Raw genomic sequence first — 22,587 nt, forward strand, 5'->3', positions numbered from 1 at the left:
TAGTACAATAGTCAAGAGCAGGACAAGGCCCGGGCTGGGACTATTCAGTGATTTATTATCTGAGAGCCGGGGGTCATAACAGAAGAATAACGCCCGACACTCGAAGAGAAAACACCTGCAGAGAAGCTTCGGCTCACCTATTGTCAGAGGGATTGTTCTCTGAGAAGGAAATGAAATAAAGATCTGGGCAGTGTGCTGTTCTATTATTTTTGAGTCCTTGGAGCTCCATCTCAGATGATATTCGGACCCCAGGGGGACAATTCACCCCACTGACAGCTGTCAATTCCGTGACTTCCACCAACCCATTTCAAGGTACACAACCCACTTCTAAAAGCAAAAGCAGCACCCGTTAAAAATAATGAGTTGGGGGGGGGAGCACAAGGGTGAAAACCATAAAAATGGGATTGGTGCAGAGCAAAAGACTCAGCTGCATTGGAACAGTAACCTCAATAGCTAGCTCACGAGTGGAGACCATTAGAAATGAAGAAATCGGTCTTCACGAGAGAAAAAACACTTGCAAACAATTAGATGATTTCTAAATAAAATCTCTCTCTGACTGTGTCCTTTTTATCCCCTCATCATGAACACACACGAGCAAAGATTTGCAATACAAATGGACACAGAGCAAATTCTAAGCCTGCCATATGACCCAAGGTCCGCTCAATCACTAACCAAGCTACTGTTTGAAAGGAAGCTGGATCAGAACTCATAAGCGTTCGGCCACCTTGCCAACAAACCAAAACAATACCATGAAACTTAGTTAACCAGCAGCACAACTTAAATACCAAGTTATGAATACTCAAGGGGTTAGTTAGCAAGTGACCCGCAGGCTGGAATTTATTCACACAAAACTTCCATACAAATAGCATAATAAAAATGCTGCAATGATCCAGGCTAAAGCTGCCAAATAAACTGTTCAGTGTGAATTGCTCACACAGCTCTCATCTACATAAAGGAACAAAACCAGTAATTCTCTCTTCGCAGGTAAAGGAAAGCCCCGTAGCACCACCTGCTGGTAAATCTGCCGCTTCGCAACCGGGGGTCATGAAATTCTGAAATAGCTATTTTAGCATTAATCCAGATTTTCTTGAATTAGGCCAGAGAAAAAGAGAGAGAGAGAGACACACACACACCACCACACAACTCTTCAGAAATTACCCAACATACAGATACAGCATGGGACAACGTCTCTGGATTTAAGGATGCACAATCATCAGAACTGCAGACAAATCCATTAATAAAGCAAGTTTGTTTAGTATTAAATGCAGACGAACCCAATGTAGTCCCGCACACACCATCTTTACATTCACAAATCACTGGAATCCTTTCCTTTAAACCCATCTGTCACTAGAGGAACATATTTCTACAGTAAGAACACCATGACCAAACAGAGAGATTGTTAAATTATATGCATTATCAACAGAAGACTTGGCATTACTCTCTCCAGAGGCTCCAAAGACAGATGAGTTTCAACACCCAGGTGTCAGCAGCATGCGATTGAGAGTTTAAACTCGACTCCTGGAGGTGGTTATTTAGCATTCACATCTTTTGTTATTCCATGATCGTTTGGACAGATTGCAGATGCAGAGGCCTGCGATTTCCAGGTCAACAGATAACTGAGCCTTTTCAAGAGCAATAGCCACCATTGTCAGAGGGATTGATTTCTGAGAAGGAAAGAAATGAAGTCTGGGCAGGGTGCTGCTCTAGTGGAGCAAAGCATTGCATGTATTGGGAAAGGGGAGAGAAAATGGTGATTACCAGGGGCCAGGGAAAATTGCAGAGGGAGTAAAATTGTGGATTCAAACCATTGGCCGCTATCTGCACAATTTACAGTGAGCCAGCTGCTGAAATATGTATTTGGCCTGTTGCCAGGATGCTAGCTAACTACTGGGCTTTCTGCTGCACCCCATTAGCTTTCAGGAGGCGATGGACTGCTGCCAGCCCTAATGCACTTTGAAAGCAGAGAAGGACAGGGACAGAATACAGAGATGACAAGGGCTGGGAAAGAAGGAATGAAAAAAGCAGAAAGGATTGAGGAAGAAAAGACAAAGAAGGAGGAGAGAGGGGTATGTAGAAAGCAGAAGGGGATTAAAGGAAAAGGGAGATGAGCTAAGGCTGCAAAGAGAATAATCAGAGGAAGGAGTGAAGGGTAGAGAGAAACGAGGGAGGTGAATGGCAGCTGGGGTACACAGTGTATACAGCTTGTGAACACTAGCAATGTATTCAAGACAACCTCATCTTCCCCTTCCTTAAACACTTTCAGAAACATGGTCTTCACCCTGTGCTTGTCCTGCCGGATGTGTATTACTCTAGATCCAACCCCTGAAACATTTGAATTAGCGATAGGCCTGGACTGGAAACATTGGATGCAAACTCCCCTCCCCATCTCTGATGTTAACTTTGGGGTGAGCTGAACTTTGGATCAGAATTTTGCTGCCCAGTTCCATCCAATTTACATTCACCTGCCCAGTCCCCCCACAGCCTGCTGGGCCTGCCCAAATCCCACCCCCTCCTCCTCACAACATGGAGAGTCCTACCTGTGCTGCTCCCCAATGATAGCTCAGCTCTCGCAACACTCAGATTCAGCACCACTGCCTACAAACAAGCACTGCACGCTTGGGCCCAACAGACCAGGAGCAGCAGCAGCAGGACGGGCACCCACCCCCAGAAAACAGAGCAGAGGACTGTTCCCAAGCTTCGCTACACTGAAGCCCCACTTCACCTTGCCTTGCCTCGCCTCTTGAAGATGGGAAGAGGGAAAAAACAGGAAGTCAGACATCACTGCGGCTGCATTTTGCTTAATTCCACTTCAGCAAATCTAATAATAATTTCTTTTTAGCTAAAAAGAAAAGAGTCTAAGAGACTTCCATTTGTTTGTTCACTTTTCCTGTGGAGTACAGCACTTGAGGTTTACAGGACACTAGAAAGAAGTCCAACCCAAGCAAAATTTTAGATCCAAAGCCCCCCAATTGCTAGGGAAGTTTGGACCAAGATTGGGACTTCCCAGCTAGACCTTTGCTCTGTGACAGATCAAACCAAACCCTTCAGCCCAGCAGCTCTGGGGACATTTGGGTCTAGGTTAGACTTCTCAGGTCAGGCCCATCTCTCTAAAATATAGACGACATAATAGAGCTGGAGCAGTGTCTTCCCATCTTCTCTGAAATTTTCCTCAAGAAACTGTTCCGTATCCAGCCATTTTCCCACTGCCTAGAGGCCCCAGAAATGACTGTACTTACAGCCTGAAGTCTGTTGGAAACTTCATCTATTTACAGGCCACTGAGTAGTGTCCGTTATGGGCCCCTTTACCCCCGTTCTGTAATTTAGGTTTCCTGAGCCCTGCCTGAAAGCTGAGTCCCAACAGGATTTTCCTGGAGGAAATGGAATTTTAAGAGAACTGTAACATTGCCTGCTACCATTGTGTGATGGATAATTTACAGAACAGACAAAGAGACCTGTCTTACTGGGGTTTACCCATGATATGTAGTGGAAGTGAAGTAAGCACCATTGCTCTCTTATCAGCTGCTGAGCAGGAGGCAACAAGATTGAGCTGAGGAATGAATCTTATCTGGTGGCACCAGTCCCCATGGAGACCCTGGAAGAGAGAGGAAAGACTTTGCTTAATGACACTGCAGGTCATAAACAAGAGCACAGAGAGCTCATTCTGCGTCATTACAATCGTCAGTGGGGGCCAACAGTGCCACTCCCATTCAGACATTCCTGGGTTCACGTACAGTTTGAAGAAGACAGAAAAACTCCAGCGAAAAACAGTGAAATGTGAAGCTGAGGAACAATAAACACAGGAAAAGTGGGACAAGGAGCAGAGGCAGAAGAAAGAGGGAGAAGAGAAACATTAGGGTGGCACACACAGCAGAACCCTGAAAAGGGAAGGGCATGGTATTTGATTGGATGAGTGCAGTTTTGAATTAAGAGGAGATGGTTCATCATGTACATCAAGAAATGTGAAGAGGGTCATAACTTGGACATGGGGATTGAGAGGGTTCAGACCAAAAGGATCCTTATAGACAAGGCTCTTCTGGGATCCAGGAAGCAGCGGTGCTTTGCATGTGCATTAGCCATTGTAGCGAAGGGACGTGGTCTCCCCCTCTGATTGACGCGGAGAGACCCACTGTCTTCCCTTGGTGGGCAGAACCGGGTCACTCGTGGCTGTCAGAGGAGCAGGACATCTCTCTCCCCACAGCTGCTGGAGCCTGGCTGCTATACTTCCAGAGACCTGGAGTTGCTGCTGGGGCTGCCAGACAAAGGGGGCACTGAGGAGCTGTTGGGGCTGCCACGAGCTGTCTACCCCAGCGAGGCAAATGATGACCCCAGAACCTAGGTACCCCCCAACTGGGAGTGTAGGAAGGAGCCCAGGGAAGCTGTATAGTGTTCAGCTGTGTGACTGACTGCAAGCTGGTCAGCGTGTGATGGACAGATTTCCCCGCTGACCCAGTGGCGGACCAGGGTTAGGGCCTTGGGCTGGGATGCAGTGCAGTGGGTGGGCCTGCATCCCTCAACCCCCGCCACCCTACCATCAGGGGCGGCAGCCTCCACGCCTTTAGGCCGAGAGGCCTGCATTGGTCAGACACCCACCCGAGCTAGGACACCAGATGGTTTTCCTGACTCTCCCATCAGAGAGCTAGTCTTTCCCTAGACTACTGAGTTGCTCTGCCTGACAGCAGGCCAGAGCCCTTTAACTGATTACGGCCCCATCCTGATTGAAGAAGCCAGGCCTAGCGATGTGCCACTACCCTGCCCGACCCATTAACTATGTGCTGCCCCGCTCTGGCTGAACGTTGGGGCTACCAGACCCAACTGCTGCCCGGCCTGGACTGAGGGCCAGGGCCTATTAACTGTTGGCTAATCCCCCCCCCAAACAGAGCCGCCCTAGGAGTATTACAGCGACTGACAGGGAGAGACCCACAACCGCCCTACAGCCAGCCAGAATGGTCTGAATTGGCTGCTTGCTGAGCTGCAAGATCCTGAATGGCTGGCTGGCGGAAGGATACAAAACGGCCCAGGTGTAAGTCATTGTGGTTTGCAGAGCCAGCCTTCGGGATGTGTAAACGGCGCAGCCCCTGGTGGCGCTCCGCAGCCCATACTCCGCTCCACGCAGCGAGCGGCAGCAGGTCCCAGAACCCAGCTCGACAGATTCAGACTCGCAGAACTTGCACTACAGGACTGAAAGTAGCTGTGCAGGGTTCAGGCTCCGGCCCCGAAGTCCACCCCCTTCCTGAGGCTTCAGACTCCGAGCGCCCGCCCAAGCTGCAACATTTATGCAACCACTTTTAACGCTATAGGGAAAACCTTGCAAGCCTGACTCTGTAGACCTGCGCTCTGAGACTCACCACTGTGGGCTGCTCCTCAGTGTAGACACACCCCGAACGGCCAGAGTTCTTGGTCTACGAGCAGCAGCAGTAAAGCACACTTTTCCTTTTTACGTAAGAAGACGGAAGGAATGAGAGCAATGGGCGTCCCACAGACCTATTATTAGTAATGTTTGATTATGGCAGCACCCAGAAACCCCACTGTGCCAGATGCTGCACACAAACAGGAAGATGAGGCCTCTGCCCCAAAGAATTTACAGATTAAGAAGGCGAACAACATACAGAGGCTGTGGGAAAGAGACAATTCTGCTAGACATTGTACATAATGGCTTTTAAGTTTTTTAGTTTGTAATTTAATAAAGATCAACTTTCCTCAACTTTCTTCAGGATAGGGGAGCAACAGGAATCTATGCAGGAATGGGGTTTGTCCCAAAATGTAACTTTAGACAGAGAAACTCACTGGCACTCGGAAATTTCTGTACAGGCTGGCCTTTCCTTTCAGGAGAAGATGCACTGGAATTCTGGCTAAGACGCCTGATGGAGAAAAGCCATATATTAATCCTGACCCAACACCTGCCCCATTTCTCAACAGAAGTTATTTTAATTGTGCTGAAGTGCACTGAAGGCAATAATAGTAACCTAAACCCCATGTGTGACCTAGGATATATGGTGTACAGGATAGCTAGTCACAAGGAACATTCATTAATGCCTGGAAGGATTACATGGTATTTTCATAGATCCACCTTAAATGTCAAGACACAAGCATGGCACTAAAAGGTTTAAAGTGTTAGCTACAATCCATGCTTAGAAGAAGTATTAGCAAATGCATTCAAACAGGATATGGGCTAAAAGATGAGGATTTGGATCCAGGTCACATTTTATCCAACCCCTCAAAGTTCACAGATGTTCAGAGAAATGGTTCCAATTTGGCCCCACTTGTGTTTCAAACAAAGATGGACAAAAAAGAAAAGTTACTTATGCTACTGGCCCTCTGAGATGAGTAGTCTAGTACATTCCACTCTTGGAGCGCATGTGCCCTTGCGCTGGAGATCAGTCTTTTGGCCAGCAGCATTCACTGGGGCCACATGTGCCTTAAGTGTCCTCATGCTCCCTTACCAAAGGCATAAGGGTGGAGCAGGCCCAACTGCCCCTCAGTTCCTTCCCCACTGCAGAATCCAGGTGTAAATGGCCTCCGTGGTAGTGGGGAAGGAGGATGGGTCATGGAAGTATGGCAAGAGACCACCCTGGCTTAACTAGGAGATCTTCAATGATCTAAAAATCAAAAGAGAGTCCAACAAAAAGTGGAAACAAGGTCAAATTACAAAGGATAAATAAAAACAAATAAAACAAGCATGTAGGGACAAAATTAGAAAGGCCAAGGCACAAAACGAGATCAAACTAGCCAGAGACATAAAGGGTAACAAGAAAACATTCTACAAATATATTAGAAGCAAGAGGAAGACCAAGGACAGGGTAGGCCCGTTACTCAATGAGGGGGGTGAAATAATAACAGAAAATGTGGAAATGGCAGAGGTGCTTAATGACTTCTTTGTTTCGGCTTTCACCAAGAAGGTTGGTAGTGATTGGACGCTTAACATACTGAATACCAGTGAAAATGACGAAGGATCAGAAGAGGCTAAAATAGCGAAAGAATAAGTTAAAAATTACTTAGACAAATTAGATATCTTCAAGTCCCCAGGACCTGATGAAATGCATTCTAGAATACTCAACGAGCTGACTGATGAGATATCTGAGCCGTTAGCAATTATCTTTGAAAAGTCATGGAAGATGGGAGACATTCCAGAAGACTGGAAAAGGGCAAATATAGTGCTCATCTATAAAAAGGGAAATAAGTACAACCTGGGGAATTACAGACCAGTCAGCTTAACTTCTGTACCTGGAAAGATAATGGAGCAAATAATTAAGTAATCAATTTGCAAATATCTAGAAGAGAAAAAGGTGATAAGTGACAGCATGGATTTGTCAAAAACAAATATAGTGTCAAACCAACCTGATAGGTTTCTTTGACAGGGTAACAAGCCTTGTGGATGGGGGGAAGGGGTAGATGTGGCATATCTTGACTTTAGTAAAGCTTTTGATACTGTCTCACATGACCTTCTCATAAACAAACTAGGGAAATACAACCTAGATGGAGCTACTATAGGGTGGGAGCAAAACTGTTTGGAAAACCGTTCCCAGAGAGTCGTTATCAGTGGTTCACAGTCATGCTGGAAGGGCATAACCAGTGGGATCCCACAGGGATCAGTTCTGGGTCCGGTTCTGTTCTATATCTTCATCAATGATTTCGATAATGGCATACAGAGTACACTTATAAAGTCTGCAGACAATACCAAGCTGGGAGGGATTGCAAGTGCTTTGGAGGATAGAATTAAAGTTCAAAATGATCTGGACAAACTGGAGAAATGGTCCGAAGTAAATAGGATGAAATTCAATAAGGACAAATGCAAAGTACTCCACTTTGGAAGGAACAATCAGTTGCACACATACAAAATGGGAAATGACTGCCTAGGAAGGAGGTCAGGCTTGACAAAGCCCTGGCTGGGATGATTTAGTTGGGGATTGGTCCTGCTTTAAGCAGGAGGTTGGACTAGATGACCTCCTGAGGTCCCTTCCAACCCTGATATTCTATGATTCTATAAGTACTGCGGAAAGGGATCTGGGAGTCATTGTGGACCACAAGCTAAATATGAGTCAACAGTGTAACGCTGTTGCAAAAAAATGAGAACATCATTCTGGGATGTGTTAGCAGGAGTGTTGTAAGCAAGACACGAGAAGTAATTCTTCTGCTCTACTCCGCGCTGATTAGGCCTCAACTGGAGTATTGTGTCCAGTTCTGGGTGCCACATTTCAGGAAGCATGTGGACAAATTGGAGAGAATCCAGAGAAGAGCGACAAAAACGATTCAAGGCCTAGAAAACATGACCTATAAGGGAAGATTGAAAACATTGGGTTTGTTTAGTCTGGAAAAGAGAAGACTGAAAGGGGACATGATAACAGTTCTCAAGTACATAAAATGTTGTTACAAGGAAGAGGGAGAAAAATTATTTTTCTTAACATTAGGAAAAACTTCCCAACTGTCAGGGTGGTTAAGCACTGGAATAAATTGCCTAGGGAGGTTGTGGAATCTCCATCATTGGGGATTTTTAAGAGCAGGTAGACAAAGACCTGTTAAGGTTGGTCTAGATAATACTTAGTCCTGCCATGAGTGCAGAGGACTGGACTAGATGACTTGTCGAGGTCCCCTCCAGTTCTATTATCTTAACAGTAATCATATACAATTACCTAGAGATTCGAAAAAGTGGTGCATCAGGACAGAGACACTGAGGAACAGGGATGATTCTGGTTTTGCAAAACCTGCAACAGAGTTTGTTTTTTCAAAACCAAAACCAAGTACTTTGGATCTAGCCCTGCTTAGGGAATCAGGATGGTTAAGGAGCAAGCAGAGACCTGAGGGCCAGGATTCCTGGATACTACCCCGACCCTGTGTGACTTTGGACAAGTCATGGAAGGTGTCATTTTCAGAGGGGCGAAGCACCTGTCAGCTCTCTGAAGTCAATAAAATCTCAAAGTCAGTCTCATAACACCTCTGTGTTTGTAAAATGGGTAACACTTGCTCTTCCTCCAGGAAGGGCAATTCAGATAAATCCTCAGTCCTGGCTCATCTCTCTAGTATATCAGACAGGAGAACATGTGATGGTCCAAGCATAGCTATAAAGTATCTGTACCTGGTGTAGTTATATAGTGACGGACATTGAAGATCCCATTTGCCAGAACGTCCAGCGAGGAGAAGATCAGAATGTTTCCTTTCACATCGCCAATACAAAACACTCCTTTGTGCCCATCTGTCCTGACTCAGGGAGAAAGGAAAGAAAACAGATCAGACCCCCCCCCATGTACATTGCCACTTCAGGCAAGTATTAAACTAGAGCACTAGTGGGGATCACAAATAGAAAACCCAGTTTTCAAACAGGGCCAGCTTAACTGAACATTTGTGCTTCAATTGGCTCACAGGCACATGTAGTAAACACCCATCTTATGCACCTAAGTGCCAATCTAAGCATGCATAGGCAGGACCTGGAGAGCCTATTTGAGAACTCATCTTTGGAAAGTGAACACCTAGTACCATAGCTGTGCACTGGGCACAAGACAGATGTAGGAAGCAAGGCCGTCGTCTCTCTGGAAGCAGCTTTTTTCAGATTGTCTGAAATTTTTTTTCCAGGTAGTATCTGAAAGCTGAAATGTTGCTCCATTATACACAGCTGCAATTCAGATACAATAGTATTTATTTATTATAAGCATGAATTTGAATTAATAAAAGTGACCATCCCACACTCGGCCCCCTTGACAAAGTTTTAAGGATCCTAAACCAGACTCCAGCAATTATCCAGTGAAAACACTACTGCCAGGCAACCTAAATATGGTGAAGAGGGAGGATTCAATACATTTTCCACTTGACTATGATTTTGGTACACTCCAATGCTCACTGAAGTCTCATGAACAACTGAAAGAGAAACATTCAAGAATAATTCTCTGTCCATGATAGTCACTGTCCCCTCAACATACGTGACCGCACAAGCGGCATACCAGAGACAGTGATATTGAGATAAAAGACACTGAGTCCTTCGGGAAGTCATTGAGCGACACAGAAGTGTCAGGCCTATTGGAGGAGCCACACAAAACATATGGCCCTTGCAAAACACATTTTCTTGTTTTTAAAAAGATTCATGAGCAGTTGAAAAAGGGGTGTGTAAAAAACAAAAGAATAGGGTTGAACCTCCCCTAAACTCCTGTCACTACACTATTTAGTAAGAAAACAGAAAAGGAGAGAGTCTCACTATTTAAAGTAAGAGAATGTAGGTGACAAATCTGCGGCATCTCACAACTTGCCATTGTCTCTACAATATATACGGTGGCCGCTCAGAGCTTCACAGCAGCAGTAGATAAAGAATTCAGGTCTCTTCTACTCCAAAAAGCACAGATCCATAGCCTTTAAGTGTTAGCCAGTACAGGGGCTGTGGTTCAGTGAGCAGTTCTCTCTCTGTCCAGTAGAGGGTATCTGTGCTCACGAACATCCCCCAGTTCATTACAATAGATGCATCCGATGAAGCGAGCTGTAGCTCACAGAAGCTCATGCTCAAATAAATGGGTTAGTCTCTAAGGTGCCACAAGTCCTCCTGTTCTTTTTGCGGATACAGACTAACATGGCTGCTACTCTGAAACCTTACAATAGACAGGTAATCATTTCTCCTGCACCCCGCACAGCAGAGGAGCCATGGGACTGTGATGCAAGTATCTATTTTAAAACCGGTAACAGCCCTTTCGGAGAAGCAGGTAACCTACCAGTAATCCAAGGCCGTAACACAGCTGTCAAGCTCAATGAGGGAAAAGAGCCTGTCACATTTGTTGCCACTGATATCAAAGAATTCTGTGTAACAGAAAAAAAGAGAAAATCCCACGAATCTCAAAATTAGCATCAACATCTTGACGTTTGGTGTTCATGCAAAGACAGACCTTTTGAACCTATCACATGCATCTGTGTTTATTTAGACATTCTGCCACGCAAACATGCCGGTTGCTGAACAGGTACTGCAACTGACTGACACTACTACAGCCATACAGAGCAGGACCTCGTGCTCGCTGCAGACAATGGCAAGGCTTCCGTTAACGTCAGTCAGTGGTGCGGGATAGGGTCCAGATCGTCACAGGAGGGAATGATTTGTCTCTATTTACCAATAATCTGATCAGTAGACGCTATCGCCAACAGGTTGATATTAGACAGACACACCATGTCAGTGACCCACATCTGCTGACTGGGCCGTCGTCCAGACTGGTCAAGCTACATAGAAATGGAAACATACATTGAAAACTCAAGTAACCCCAAAGTAGTTGCAAATCCCACTCAAAGCTCACGTAATCAAGCACTACCATGCATCAGTCTATGGGCTTAAGCAGGGTGTAAGCAATGCATAGGCATTGGGCTCGCTGTCTGACCTGAGGAGAATTTCCCCCTAAGTTAGCAGCAGCTCTGGTATTTTCCACCCTGAATGAGAGCCCCAGACCAGCACTTATTTTTAAATAGGAAGAGTTTTACTGCTGAAATGGTAGAAAGATGCAGTGATTCAAGGGTCTAATTGATCTTGTCCTATAGTGCTCATCTCTCATTCATTATCTTATGTTTAGTTTATAAGAGGAGAAAACTTAGCAGATAGATCAAAACTTGAGCTGAGACCAGGTGCTTCTGTTTAAAGAGATTCTCCAGGGAAATTAATGCACAATATTCCTTCCATGAGAAATGGTTCATTTTCCCCTTATACTCCCTCAATATTAGGGTTTTTGTGAGTGCTGGAATCCAGAAGAGAAGGCTTTGACCCCACCCTCTGCATCCAGTGTAGCAGAGCACTGCCTTGCCACTTACTAAAGTGATTTGGTGATTTAGAAATACTTCATACAATGGGCAAAACTCTCCCCTCCGATCCATGCTGTGGGTCTCTCATCTGCAGTGGGGGGCTCTGTGGTGCATCCACACTTGTGGAATCGCCACTCATGGCAATGGGATGTCGCACATGCAGAACGAGCACTACATATGCCAAGGAGACACCTGCACCGTGTGTTCAAGCTCCATGAGGGCATGGGTTGAGACCCCCCAGGGAGGCCACATCCACCTCATTTCTAGAGGGCTAAATGGGAGGGTGTCATGGTCTGGGAAAGGTTGAGAGCCCTGCATTATGTGGATTAGAGAGAATCTAGCCCTTCACTTCGATCAAGTTCATGAGCCACGTACCTGGACAGTGCGGAGTAGTTTGAACGTGTCACTCCAGTAGAGTAGGATTCCATCCCGGCTGACCGTCAGGAATCGCCCTGAGAGATTCCAAACACTACTTTTCTTGGCCTTTTCATTCCTGTCCATTGCCTGGCCCTGGTTTAGGAAAAACTGCACCTTGATGATTTCCTGGCCTTGGATCCTGAGCAAGGGAAAGGAGTGAGATAGGAGAAATGGAGCAGAATGGTCAGGAAGCAGAAGGGTAACGTAGGCCTGTAAGAGGGCAGGAATGGAGCAGGTGGGAACACAAGAACTGAAAGGTGATGACCTTATACAGTCTGATGGGGCACTCAGCACTTAGCAGAAATTTGAAACTCCGGCCCCTGAGCTGAGGAGCTTTTGATGCAAGTTAAGTCAGTCTCAGCCTCACAGAGAGAGAGAGAGAGACAGAGACACAAGGCAAAGTGGTGGGAGTGAGAAGGAGATTGTCACACTATCAGGTTATAAGGTTACTGGTGTTCACACTGCAATGTCTCCAACCCCTTAGCACAAAGATACATTACAGCATATAGAGAAGAAAATACCTGTTGGAGGGACTGTCACGTGTGGAAATAAATTGAAACCTGGACACATCACGTGGGATGTTTTTTTTTCAAGCTGGAAACAAATTGTTCGTGAAGATGGGCTGAGCCTTTGGGTGCAGCTTAAAAAACCCTGTATACACAGGATAAACTAGATGATCGTAAGTTTAAGATCAAAAGAGACACTAGGACTGAAGTATTTACAGCGTACCCTTTTTTGTGAGGCCTGGACAACAAAAGACCCACCTGTCCCTTTATTTAATACCCTAGAAACTGAAGCCAGCCAGAGTCTCCATGGTTCTGGAGCATGCTTCTCTAGTCGCTAACCTCCAGTTCATGCTGCAAAGCTCATCTATTGCCAGGCTCTATCCAGGTAGGAAGGAAAAGGGATGCATGACTGGGGGGAGAGTTTTGGCTGGGTTGGAGAGGATCTGAGTTTAAACAAAACAGAGTCAGAAGCAAGTGTGCAAGAGAAGTTAGCCATATTTCACCACACTCGCTCTTTGTTCTTCATCATAGCACCAACCCCAAGTGGTATCACACTGGCAGGTCTGAGAAAGAGGCAACACCTCACTTTCAAGTGACCCCCAGAGAAGGGAGTGTTGTCGTTTCTCATGCTCTGATTTGTTGCTATAACAGCAATAATCTACTGTGTCCCTAGTTATACTCACAATATGCTACTGAGACTGAATAAATCCTGACGGGAATTCATCTCAAGCAGCCGTTTCACCTAGGCTATTATCTTTCATAGAGGTTGTTCCTTAAATGATTAGAGGCTAGTTTATTAAGCCAATTTCATATGGGAAGATGCACATGTTTGTCATTTGCTGTTAAATGATTTTTAAAAAGACATTTTTCGCAGCTAGGATGTCACAAGAACACACTAAACTGGAAGACAAATACAAGCGGCTTTAATGTGGCTCACTCCTCCTCAGACAGTAATGGCTAAGAGCTTACACTGGAATGATTTTCATGGGGGTCTGAAAATGCAGAGGAGATTGGCTTTTCAGCATGTCATCCTTTCCTCTGTACTCTCGTAATATATAGTTCAGATATTCTTCCTGTGAGAGAGAACAATTTCATCAGTATAGTATAAAAAGGAGAGCAGAATTAATTATCTCAAGTCCTATGGTGCTGACAGATGCAGCAAGAACTATAGCAAAGATAATAGGAATAGCAGGAAACTCTGCCTTCCCCCATCATTAAACCAAGGTAAATAAAAATCAGGAAATTTTTGCAACTGCTACATAGCCACCATTCTCTTTGATTAGAGTACAGTATTACCCAGCCCACGGAGCCATCACAATCAGTGTCAATTTTCATAAATATGATATCAATATCTTCTTCAGTAATATTCTCCATTATCTTCTTCATTGCCTTGCGGAACTCCTTAATATCCAGCCCTGGGAGAATAAGCACAGTATATTCAGCCCTAAACTTTTCCAGACAATTGTATCTATTGAAAAAAATAGACTGAACAGAGCACATCAAAATGGCAATTAAGTATCAAAAGCAATTCCCCCCAAAAAACAATGTGGGCAGATTTCTCGATAATTTGTGCATACAAAAAACATATGCAGTTGGATATCTAATTTGCTCATACAATCTATTGCAACTGTGTAAGTAACATATCGATGGGTGCAAATGCTTATAAATTACCTGTTTACATATGCAATTTCCAAATCTGCATGCACATCTGCAGTAGTTGTGCACACTGGTAAGCACCAAATATGTGCAGAACTTCTTTGAAAGTCTGATCGTGGGCAAACAGATTTTTGAACAGGGGCCCCTAACTAAGATTTTCCTAGAGTGTCTAAACCTGACTCACAACGTGGAGCAATGCTCTTGCCCCTAGAAAGCGTTAGCCCAAGTTTTATTGCCTACAAACCTTGGTCCAGTGCCTAAAGAAAGGAGTGAGGCAGCTTACAGATTTTCATGGCGAGCAGGTTATAAAATAGGAGAAAAATAAGAGAAAATGCTTTTCTGTTTTCATCTAGTTTTCATTTCAATTGAAATTTTCCAGACTGCTCTATTTTCACTTGTACCCTATTGTGTCTGCTGTTAAAATAATCCCTCTGAAACCTAAACTTTACCATTGCAGAAAAATCATCCTGCTGGGGGTGACTGGGTACAGTACATGGCTCTCAGACACGCTACGCACAATGTCTCTGTCAGCCAGTATTTAAACTTAGGCTGCTCTTTGACAATACTAGAGAACTACACCCAGGATCATGCAGGGATGTCCAAATCAGCATCTCTCAAAGTCAGGCTACAGATCATCCCTCCTCAAAGACCAACAAAAAACTCAGCCATAGGAAAAAAAGCCTAAGCATAGAGGAAGGTTAATATCTAGCCACATGTCTAGGTAAGTACAGAACTGGGAACCCGAGAGTTGGGGTTTAGCCTTGGTTCTGACCTGTTGCGACACCTTGGATTAGTTACATACTCTGTGCCATATTTTTCCATCTGTAAACTACCCTGCTGCCACACTGGGAGCATGTGAGGCTTAACTTATGCTCTTAAAGCAAGTCAAGATTTTCAGCTGGAAGATGCTATGGAAGTATTCGTGTCATTATTACAATGTGTGATTTTACCCTATTTAAACCAAACCTAATTAGAGAGAGTGGTAAATTTGTTCTCTTGGCTTCCTGACATCTAGCAACTGAGGAAGAGGAAATCAGAGTCTGCTTCACCATATAGAAACCCAACGCTATCACAAAGAATGGGTGATATAGACTCACTGAGAGAGGTAAGCTGGAAACCTCTCTAGTGGAAAAATCAGGTCCAAAGTAACGAATGAAGCTTGAAGGGGCTAATCTGGTGGATGCTGTTGTGTAGACTGCATGCTTCTTAACAGCAACAGAGATAGCTATGAAACTAGAAAAGTGACCAAAAGAGCAGTTATTTAGAAACTGAAATGCTTTGGGAAATGCTGCATCATCACCTCCACCCTTGTCTAAATCCGCTTCCCGGAATGATTGCTCCAATTTTTGCAAATGCTCATAATTGATCTGGTCCTCAACTTGCTGGGCACGGGAGGTATCGGTGGATTCTGGGAACCTCCGTATTTGTTTGGGAGATGAGCAGCTCGAGACAGATTTCCTCAGAAGTCCAGTGAGCTGAAAAAACAGTTGGGATCAAGAACAGCATGTGCAGAGTTTTTATTCCACCCAAGATAGCCCTCTTTACTCAGGTCTTACAGAAATGGGGCAAGAGCAGGAGGCCAGGAAACATCTTATAAGCAGTATACTTATGAGCGCATGTACAGATAAGCAAGAGAAATGGCCCCTCTGCCAAAGACCTTAGAAACTGAAGGTCCAGTTCTCTAAACTCTTGTTCATGGAAGTAGTCCTCACTATTGATAGTAGCCCCATGGACTTCAACAGGGGTAAATCCATGACAGTGCAGAGACCCCACACAAGGTCTTGTGCACCACAACTCTCACTTAAGCCCCACTGCATTACTACAATATCATTAATTTTAAATCACTTAAGAAATGCAGGACCCAATTTATAGCTTCCACCAAGCAATTACCTTTACATAGAGGGCTTCATTGGCTGGGGTACAGCCGGCATAGCTAGCTCTCTGCCATCCTCCTGGCACAAGGGGCATGGCAAAGGCAAGACCAGAAATAAGCAGGCATGGCTAAGCTCTCTCTATTCCCAGCTGCTATGCGGGCCCATTTGTCCCAGGCAGCTGGGTGCAAATCAGCACAGCACTCAGGCTGTTTCAATCTGTGCTGTGAGCTGAACTGGCCCTTCTCTGGTCGAGGATAGGAAAGGAGCAAGATAAGCATAAAGCCAACATTCCCTGCACCTACTCAGCGACTGCACAGAGTTTAGCCCCAAAGCCAGGATGAACTGGGCACATTGTGGTTTCAAAACAGGAAACACTGTGGTAAGTTTCAAGTTTAAAACAAAATATTTCCCTTCCCCATCTGATACCTTAAGGTAAAGGTATAACCATTAAAGCTTGCTTTAAAAAAATAAACACATGACCAGCAGTTCTTAAAGTCATTTAAATCTGAGGGAAAAAAATATAGCTGGATGCAGATATTAAAGGGGACATGAAATACGGCACTTGAGAGAAGCAAGGATATCATTCAACCTTCCAAAATATTGATGTGTACAGTTAAGAAAATAAGACCACCACATCAATTCTGCTCCATTTGCATTTTAGGAACACTTGACAACAGCCCTTTTTCACATAACACTCTGTCCATCAATACCATTTCTGCTCATTTACCTTTTGCCCCATTTGATGCTGTTTAAGGCTTCCTTCATCTTCAGAATCGTTGCCTGCCCTGAAATGTTAAATGTAGCTGTATTTGCTTTGGGGGTGGGAAAGAGATTGTAATCATTAATAAGACTGCAAGTCTTTCGACCCTGAAAATGGCTATTCAGGTAATATTTGTATTAAAGTAATTTCAGTATAAATTAGCATAACCTGAAGTGGGACATGGCCCTCTCTATACTGCCTTAGAACTATGGACATCATAGTACTTTACTGTAGAGCTATGTAATCCTGAACTCACATCCTGGTAGCTATGGAAGAATTTGATCATGAGAGGTGCTAAAGCAGCTTGACTGGGGTCTCAAACACGCAGCCTGCAGAGTTATTTGCTGCAGCCCGCCAAGCTCCCCGCCCCGTCCCCCGGAGTTATTTCCTGCGGCTGCCAAGCTCCCCTCACCTACAGCTCTCCCCCCGCCCGCCCCACACCAGCACGCCACGTCCCCGCTCCTCTGCCTACCTCCAGGCACTTCCCGCCACCAAACAGCTGTTTGGCAGCGCTTAGCACTTTCCAGGAAGGAGGAGGGGGGAAGCCACATGCTCAGGGGACGAGGTGGAGAAGAGGCGGGACAGGGTCAGGGATTTGGGGAAGGGGCTGGAATAGGGGCAGGGAGGGGGCAGAGTTGGGGTGGGGATTTTAGGGAAGGGGTTGGAATGTGGGCAGGGAAGGGGCAGGGCCTCATGAAAGGGATGGAGTGGGGGCAGGGCTGGAGGCAGAGGAGGGGGCTTTTGTATCTTTATATGAAAAAGTGTCAGTGATGTGGCCCTCAGGCCAATGTAGATAAGAACGGCCAAACTGGGTCAGACCACAGGTCCATCCAGCCCAGTATCCTGTCTGCCAACAGTGGCCAATGCCAGGTGCCCCAGAGGGAGTGAACCTAACAGGTAATGATCGAGTGATCTTTCTCCTGCCATCCATCTCCACCCTCTGACAAACAAAGGCTGGGGACACCATTCCTTACCCATGCTGGCTAATAGCCATTAATGGACTTAACCTCCATGAATTTATCCAGTTCTCCTTTAAACCCTGTTATAGTCCTAGCCTTCACCACCTCCTCAGGCAAGGAGTTCTACAAGTTGACTGTGTGCAGAACTTCCTTTTGTTTGTTTTAAACCTGCTGCCATTAATTTCATTTGGTGGCCCCTAGTTCTTATATTATGGGAACAAGTAAATAACTTTTCCTTATTCACTTTCTCCACACCACTCATGATTTTATAGACCTCGATCATATCCCCCCTTAGTCTCCTCTTTTCCAAGCTGAAAAGTCCTAGCCTCTTTAATCTCTCCTCATATGAGACCATTCCAAACCCCTAATCATTTTGGTTGCCCTTTTCTGAACCTTTTCTAATGCCAGTATATTTTTTTTGAGATGACGGGACCACATCTGTATGCAGTATTCAAGATGTGGGCGTACCATGGCTTTATATAAGGGCAATAAGATATTCTCAGTCTTATTCTCCATCTCTTTTTCAATGATTCGTAACATCCTGTTTGCTTTTTTGACTGCCGCTGCACACTGTGTGGACATCTTCAGAGAACTAACCACAATGACTCCAAGATCTCTTTCCTGATTAATTGTAGCTAAACTAGCCCCCATCATATTGTATATATAGTTGGGGTTATTTTTTCCAATGTGCATTACTTTACATTTATCCGCATTAAATTTCATTTGCTATTTTGTTGCCCAATCACTTAGTTTTGTGAGATCTTTTTGAAGTTCTTCACAGCCTGCTTTGGTCTTAACTATCTTGAGCAGTTTAGTATCATCTGCAAACTGCCACCTCCCTGTTTACCCCTTTCTCCAGATCATTTATGAATAGGCTGAATAGGATTGGTCCTAGGACTGACCCTTGGGGAACAACACTAGTTACCCCTCTCCATTCTGAAAATTTACCATTTATTCCTACCCTTTGTTCCCTGTCTTTTAACCAGTTCTCAATCCATGAAAGGATCTTCCTACTTATCCCATGACTACTTAATTTACTTAAGAGCCTTTGGTGAATGACCTTCTCAAAGGCTTTCTGGAAATCTAAGTACACTATGTCCACTGGATCCCCCTTGTCCTCGTTTGTTGACCCCTTCAAAGAACTCTAATCGATTAGTAAGACACAATCTCCCTTTACAGAACCCATATTGACTTTTGCCCAACAATTTATGTTCTATGTGTCTTTCCTATTGTTTCAACTAATTTGCCCGGTACGGATGTTAGACTTACCTGTCTGTAATTGCCGGGATCACCTCTAGAGCCCTTAATAAATATTGGCATTACATTAGCTATCTTCCAGTCATTGGGTACAGAAGCTGATTTAAAGGACAGGTTACAAACCACAGTTAATAGCTCCGCGATTTCACATTTGAGTTCTTTCAGAACTCTTGAAGTGAATGCCATCTGGTCCCGGTGACTTGTTACTGTTAAGTTTATCAATTAATTCCAATGTAGTGGCCCTTGTAGTGATTTGAGTTTGAGATCCCTGACCTTGACCTTGAATTGAAGTCATTTAAGGCCTGATTTTCAGGCATATGCAGAAAGTCCAGCTAAAGTCAATGGGAACTGCATGTGCAGGCCCTTCGGTGTTTCACAAGTTTGAATTAACCCTTACAATGCCCCAAGAAGGTAGAGACATTTTTATTCCCATTTTACAGACGGGGAAATTAGGGGAGAATTTCAGTGCACTTACACATTAATTTACTACATCATCCTAGCAAGGAAGCAGGATGGATTAAGAGAAGGGTTTACTATACTGGAGGGTGGCTCAGAGAAGAAGCAATAAATTAACTAGGTATTGTGAGAAGCAAAAGGTTCCTTGGGTGTTCTGTCTTTCATCACTCACCATGCCACAGAGGGATGAATACTGATCCTATGAGTCTCTGAGCCCACCAAAAAGCTGCTCAACTTCTCAGAAGTAGACATTCTCCCTGTTCCTGCTCCTGCTGTGTATCCACTGGGGACTTCCAGCCCAAGGCCCTCAGCAAACTCAACTATGATGTCACCTCTGGATTTGTGACATCACCCGCAGAACATCAGGCAGACTTCTTTCCCCAGCCTCTGTTGGAAGGGGTTCTCTTCCTTAGAAGGGCTGGGTGGAGGTCTCCATGCCAAGAAGCCACGGAGCAGCCCATTACTATCCCTCTCCGTCAAAGTAGCTGGATGAGGAGAGGGAATTCCTCTTCAATTGCGCCATCAGGAGCAACACATGCACATGTATGCACCAGAGATGACTTGAGGCAGGAGCTCTACAAAGGATCCATAGAACACAAGAGAGGAACATAGCAGAGGCCATTTCCAGGGATTTATGGCTAGAGATCCTTTCCTTTTCCTGCCCTTTTCAAGGACTGCTAGGAGAGCAGTCTCTGCAATGGATCCATAGTCAGGACTCCCATTGGTCTTGGTCATTAAACCAGCCCCTCACCTTCCAGTGACAGGATGATTGAGAGAAAGCCAAGCAGAAATGAAGTTTGTATTTAGATTTTTTTGAGCTGATCTCACCTCAATTGTCCCTCCATTTTAGGCAAACGTGCTGCTTGTTTATTTGATATAAAATATTGAATCATGAAGTTGAGGTTATGTTGAGACTTATGTTAATGTTATCCCACATTATTTTATCCAGGAAGCTTTACAGTTCTTGTAGCTCACATTGGAACAGCAGTAGATTCAGAGAGATCCTGGAAGATTAAGAGGCAACCAGTTTATGAAGCTACTTTGCAAAAGGACATCACTCTTCCGGGGCCTTGCTGAAATTTCTTGCAGACCTCAGAAAAAGCACCCTCAGTTCCTGTTTTCTACATTTCCTGACAGGTCAGCCACAGATTTTTAAAAGGCTGCTGTTTGAAAGCTAGCCAAGCTTACTAAGAAAAATTTGCTTTAAAGAGAGAAGCACATCTTCTGACAAACACCACTGTCTTCCAGATCACGTCTCTATGGCCGGCAGGCAAAGAATGGGTTTGTGCCAATATTTTACTTCTATACGATGTAGAAATAAGGTGGCTGCTTCAACCTTAAACAAAGGGTTTTTTCCCTTCACTTTCGTAATATCAGGAAGGTCAAATTTAGCTTTGTACCTGTTTGGGTTGAAGCCTCTCTCGGACAATGCCGACTTGTGCACTGGAAGTTCTTGGCCTCTAGATAAAGATTCAACACCCACATCCTTTTCACAAATTATTTTTTAATTCCAACTATTAATTCAGCTAGTTGAGTGAAGTAGGGGTTTCCAAAATGAGTTTTAAACCTCCCATTCCCTTGTCTAATATAAAAGCTATAGGTTTTACCCATGCTGTCTCCAATTTTTGGTATGTATTGCTATTTAGGATATCACACATATCCCACTCTCCAGCTCCAACCACCAAATACCAAGGTCTTCACCCATCCCATCCGGAGAATATACTGTTCAACATTCATAAATGATACGGGAATGGAGGTAAAGAGTAAGGCGGCAAAGTTTACAGAGGATACAAAACTACTATCTTGAGTAGTTGCTGACTGCCAAGAGTTACAAAGGGATCTCACAAAACTGGGTGACTTGGCAACAAAACGGCAGATGAAATTCAATGTTGATATGTGCAGAGAACATACGTTGGAAAACAATCTCAACTATACATATAAAATGATGGGATCTAAATTAGCTGTTACCGCTCAAGAAAGATCTTGAAGTCATTGTGGATCGTTCTCTAAAAACATCCACTCAGTGTGGAGCGGCAGTCAAAAAATCAAACGGAAAGTTGGGCATCGTTAAGAAAGGAATAGATAATAAGACAGAAAAGCTCATATTACCTCTATATAAATCCATGGTATGCCCACCTCTTGAATACTGCGTGCAGATGTATTGGAATTGGAAAAGGTTCAGTAAAGGGCAACAAAAATTATTAGGGGTATGGAACAGCTTCCGTATGAGGGGAGATTAATAAGACTGGGACTTTTCAGCTTGGAAAAGAAATGACTAAGGGGGGGATATGACTGAGGTCTAATAAAATCATGACTGGTGTGTAGAAAGTAAATAAGTGTTACTTACTCACTCTCATAACACAAGAACTAGGGGTCACCAAGTGAAATTAATAGGCAGCATGTTTAAAACAAACAAAAGGAAGTATTTCTTCACATACCACACAGTCAACCTGTGGAACGCTTTGCCAGAAGATACTGTGAAGGCCAAGACTATAACAGGGTTCAAAAAAGAACTGAAATTCAAGGAGGATAGGTCCATCAATGGCTATTAGCCGGGCTGGGCAGGGATGGTGTCCTTAGCCTCTGTTTGCCAGAAGCTGGGACTGGGTGACAGGGGATGGATCACTTGATTGAATGTCCATGTTCTGTTCATTAACCCGTGAAGCATCTGGCACCAGCCACTGTCAGAAGACAGGATACTAGGCAACATGGAACATTGGCCATACTGTGTGTCTTGAAAACTTCCTTCCTTGTGTGTCTTGAAAACTTAAGAGTGGTCTGTGAAAATGTTTTATCCTATGAATGAACCACTAAAGCAGACTGGTCTGTGAAAATGTTTTATCCTAAGATTTCAAGACACACTAGGAAGGAAAACTGCCCAGTTGTGAGACCAAGGGGCTAGTAGAACAGTAGGATTACCAGATGACCACTAACATCAAGCTTCCCCCTCT

The 22,587-nt window shown here is 44.5% G+C and overlaps 1 protein-coding gene across 1 annotated transcript in view; it reads right to left on the reverse strand.

Annotated features, from left to right (window-relative positions):
* The window catches only part of EFCAB8 (EF-hand calcium binding domain 8), a 37,948-nt gene extending 18,060 nt beyond the window's left edge, over positions 1-19,888 (reverse strand). Inside the window, exons 1-11 of the mRNA XM_073308876.2 lie at positions 19,809-19,888; positions 16,932-16,989; positions 15,631-15,805; positions 13,971-14,089; positions 13,644-13,747; positions 12,127-12,307; positions 11,076-11,181; positions 10,686-10,770; positions 9,071-9,192; positions 5,785-5,858; positions 3,462-3,592 (exon numbers count right to left, since the gene is read on the reverse strand). Coding sequence (XP_073164977.1) covers positions 3,462-3,592; positions 5,785-5,858; positions 9,071-9,192; positions 10,686-10,770; positions 11,076-11,181; positions 12,127-12,307; positions 13,644-13,747; positions 13,971-14,089; positions 15,631-15,805; positions 16,932-16,989; positions 19,809-19,888 — 1,235 coding nt within the window. The remainder of the gene's footprint in view (positions 1-3,461; positions 3,593-5,784; positions 5,859-9,070; positions 9,193-10,685; positions 10,771-11,075; positions 11,182-12,126; positions 12,308-13,643; positions 13,748-13,970; positions 14,090-15,630; positions 15,806-16,931; positions 16,990-19,808) is intronic.
* Positions 19,889-22,587: the final 2,699 nt, after the last annotated feature.

Source organism: Lepidochelys kempii, chromosome 13, assembly GCF_965140285.1.
Source record: "Lepidochelys kempii isolate rLepKem1 chromosome 13, rLepKem1.hap1, whole genome shotgun sequence".
Lineage (NCBI taxonomy): Eukaryota > Metazoa > Chordata > Testudines > Cheloniidae > Lepidochelys > Lepidochelys kempii.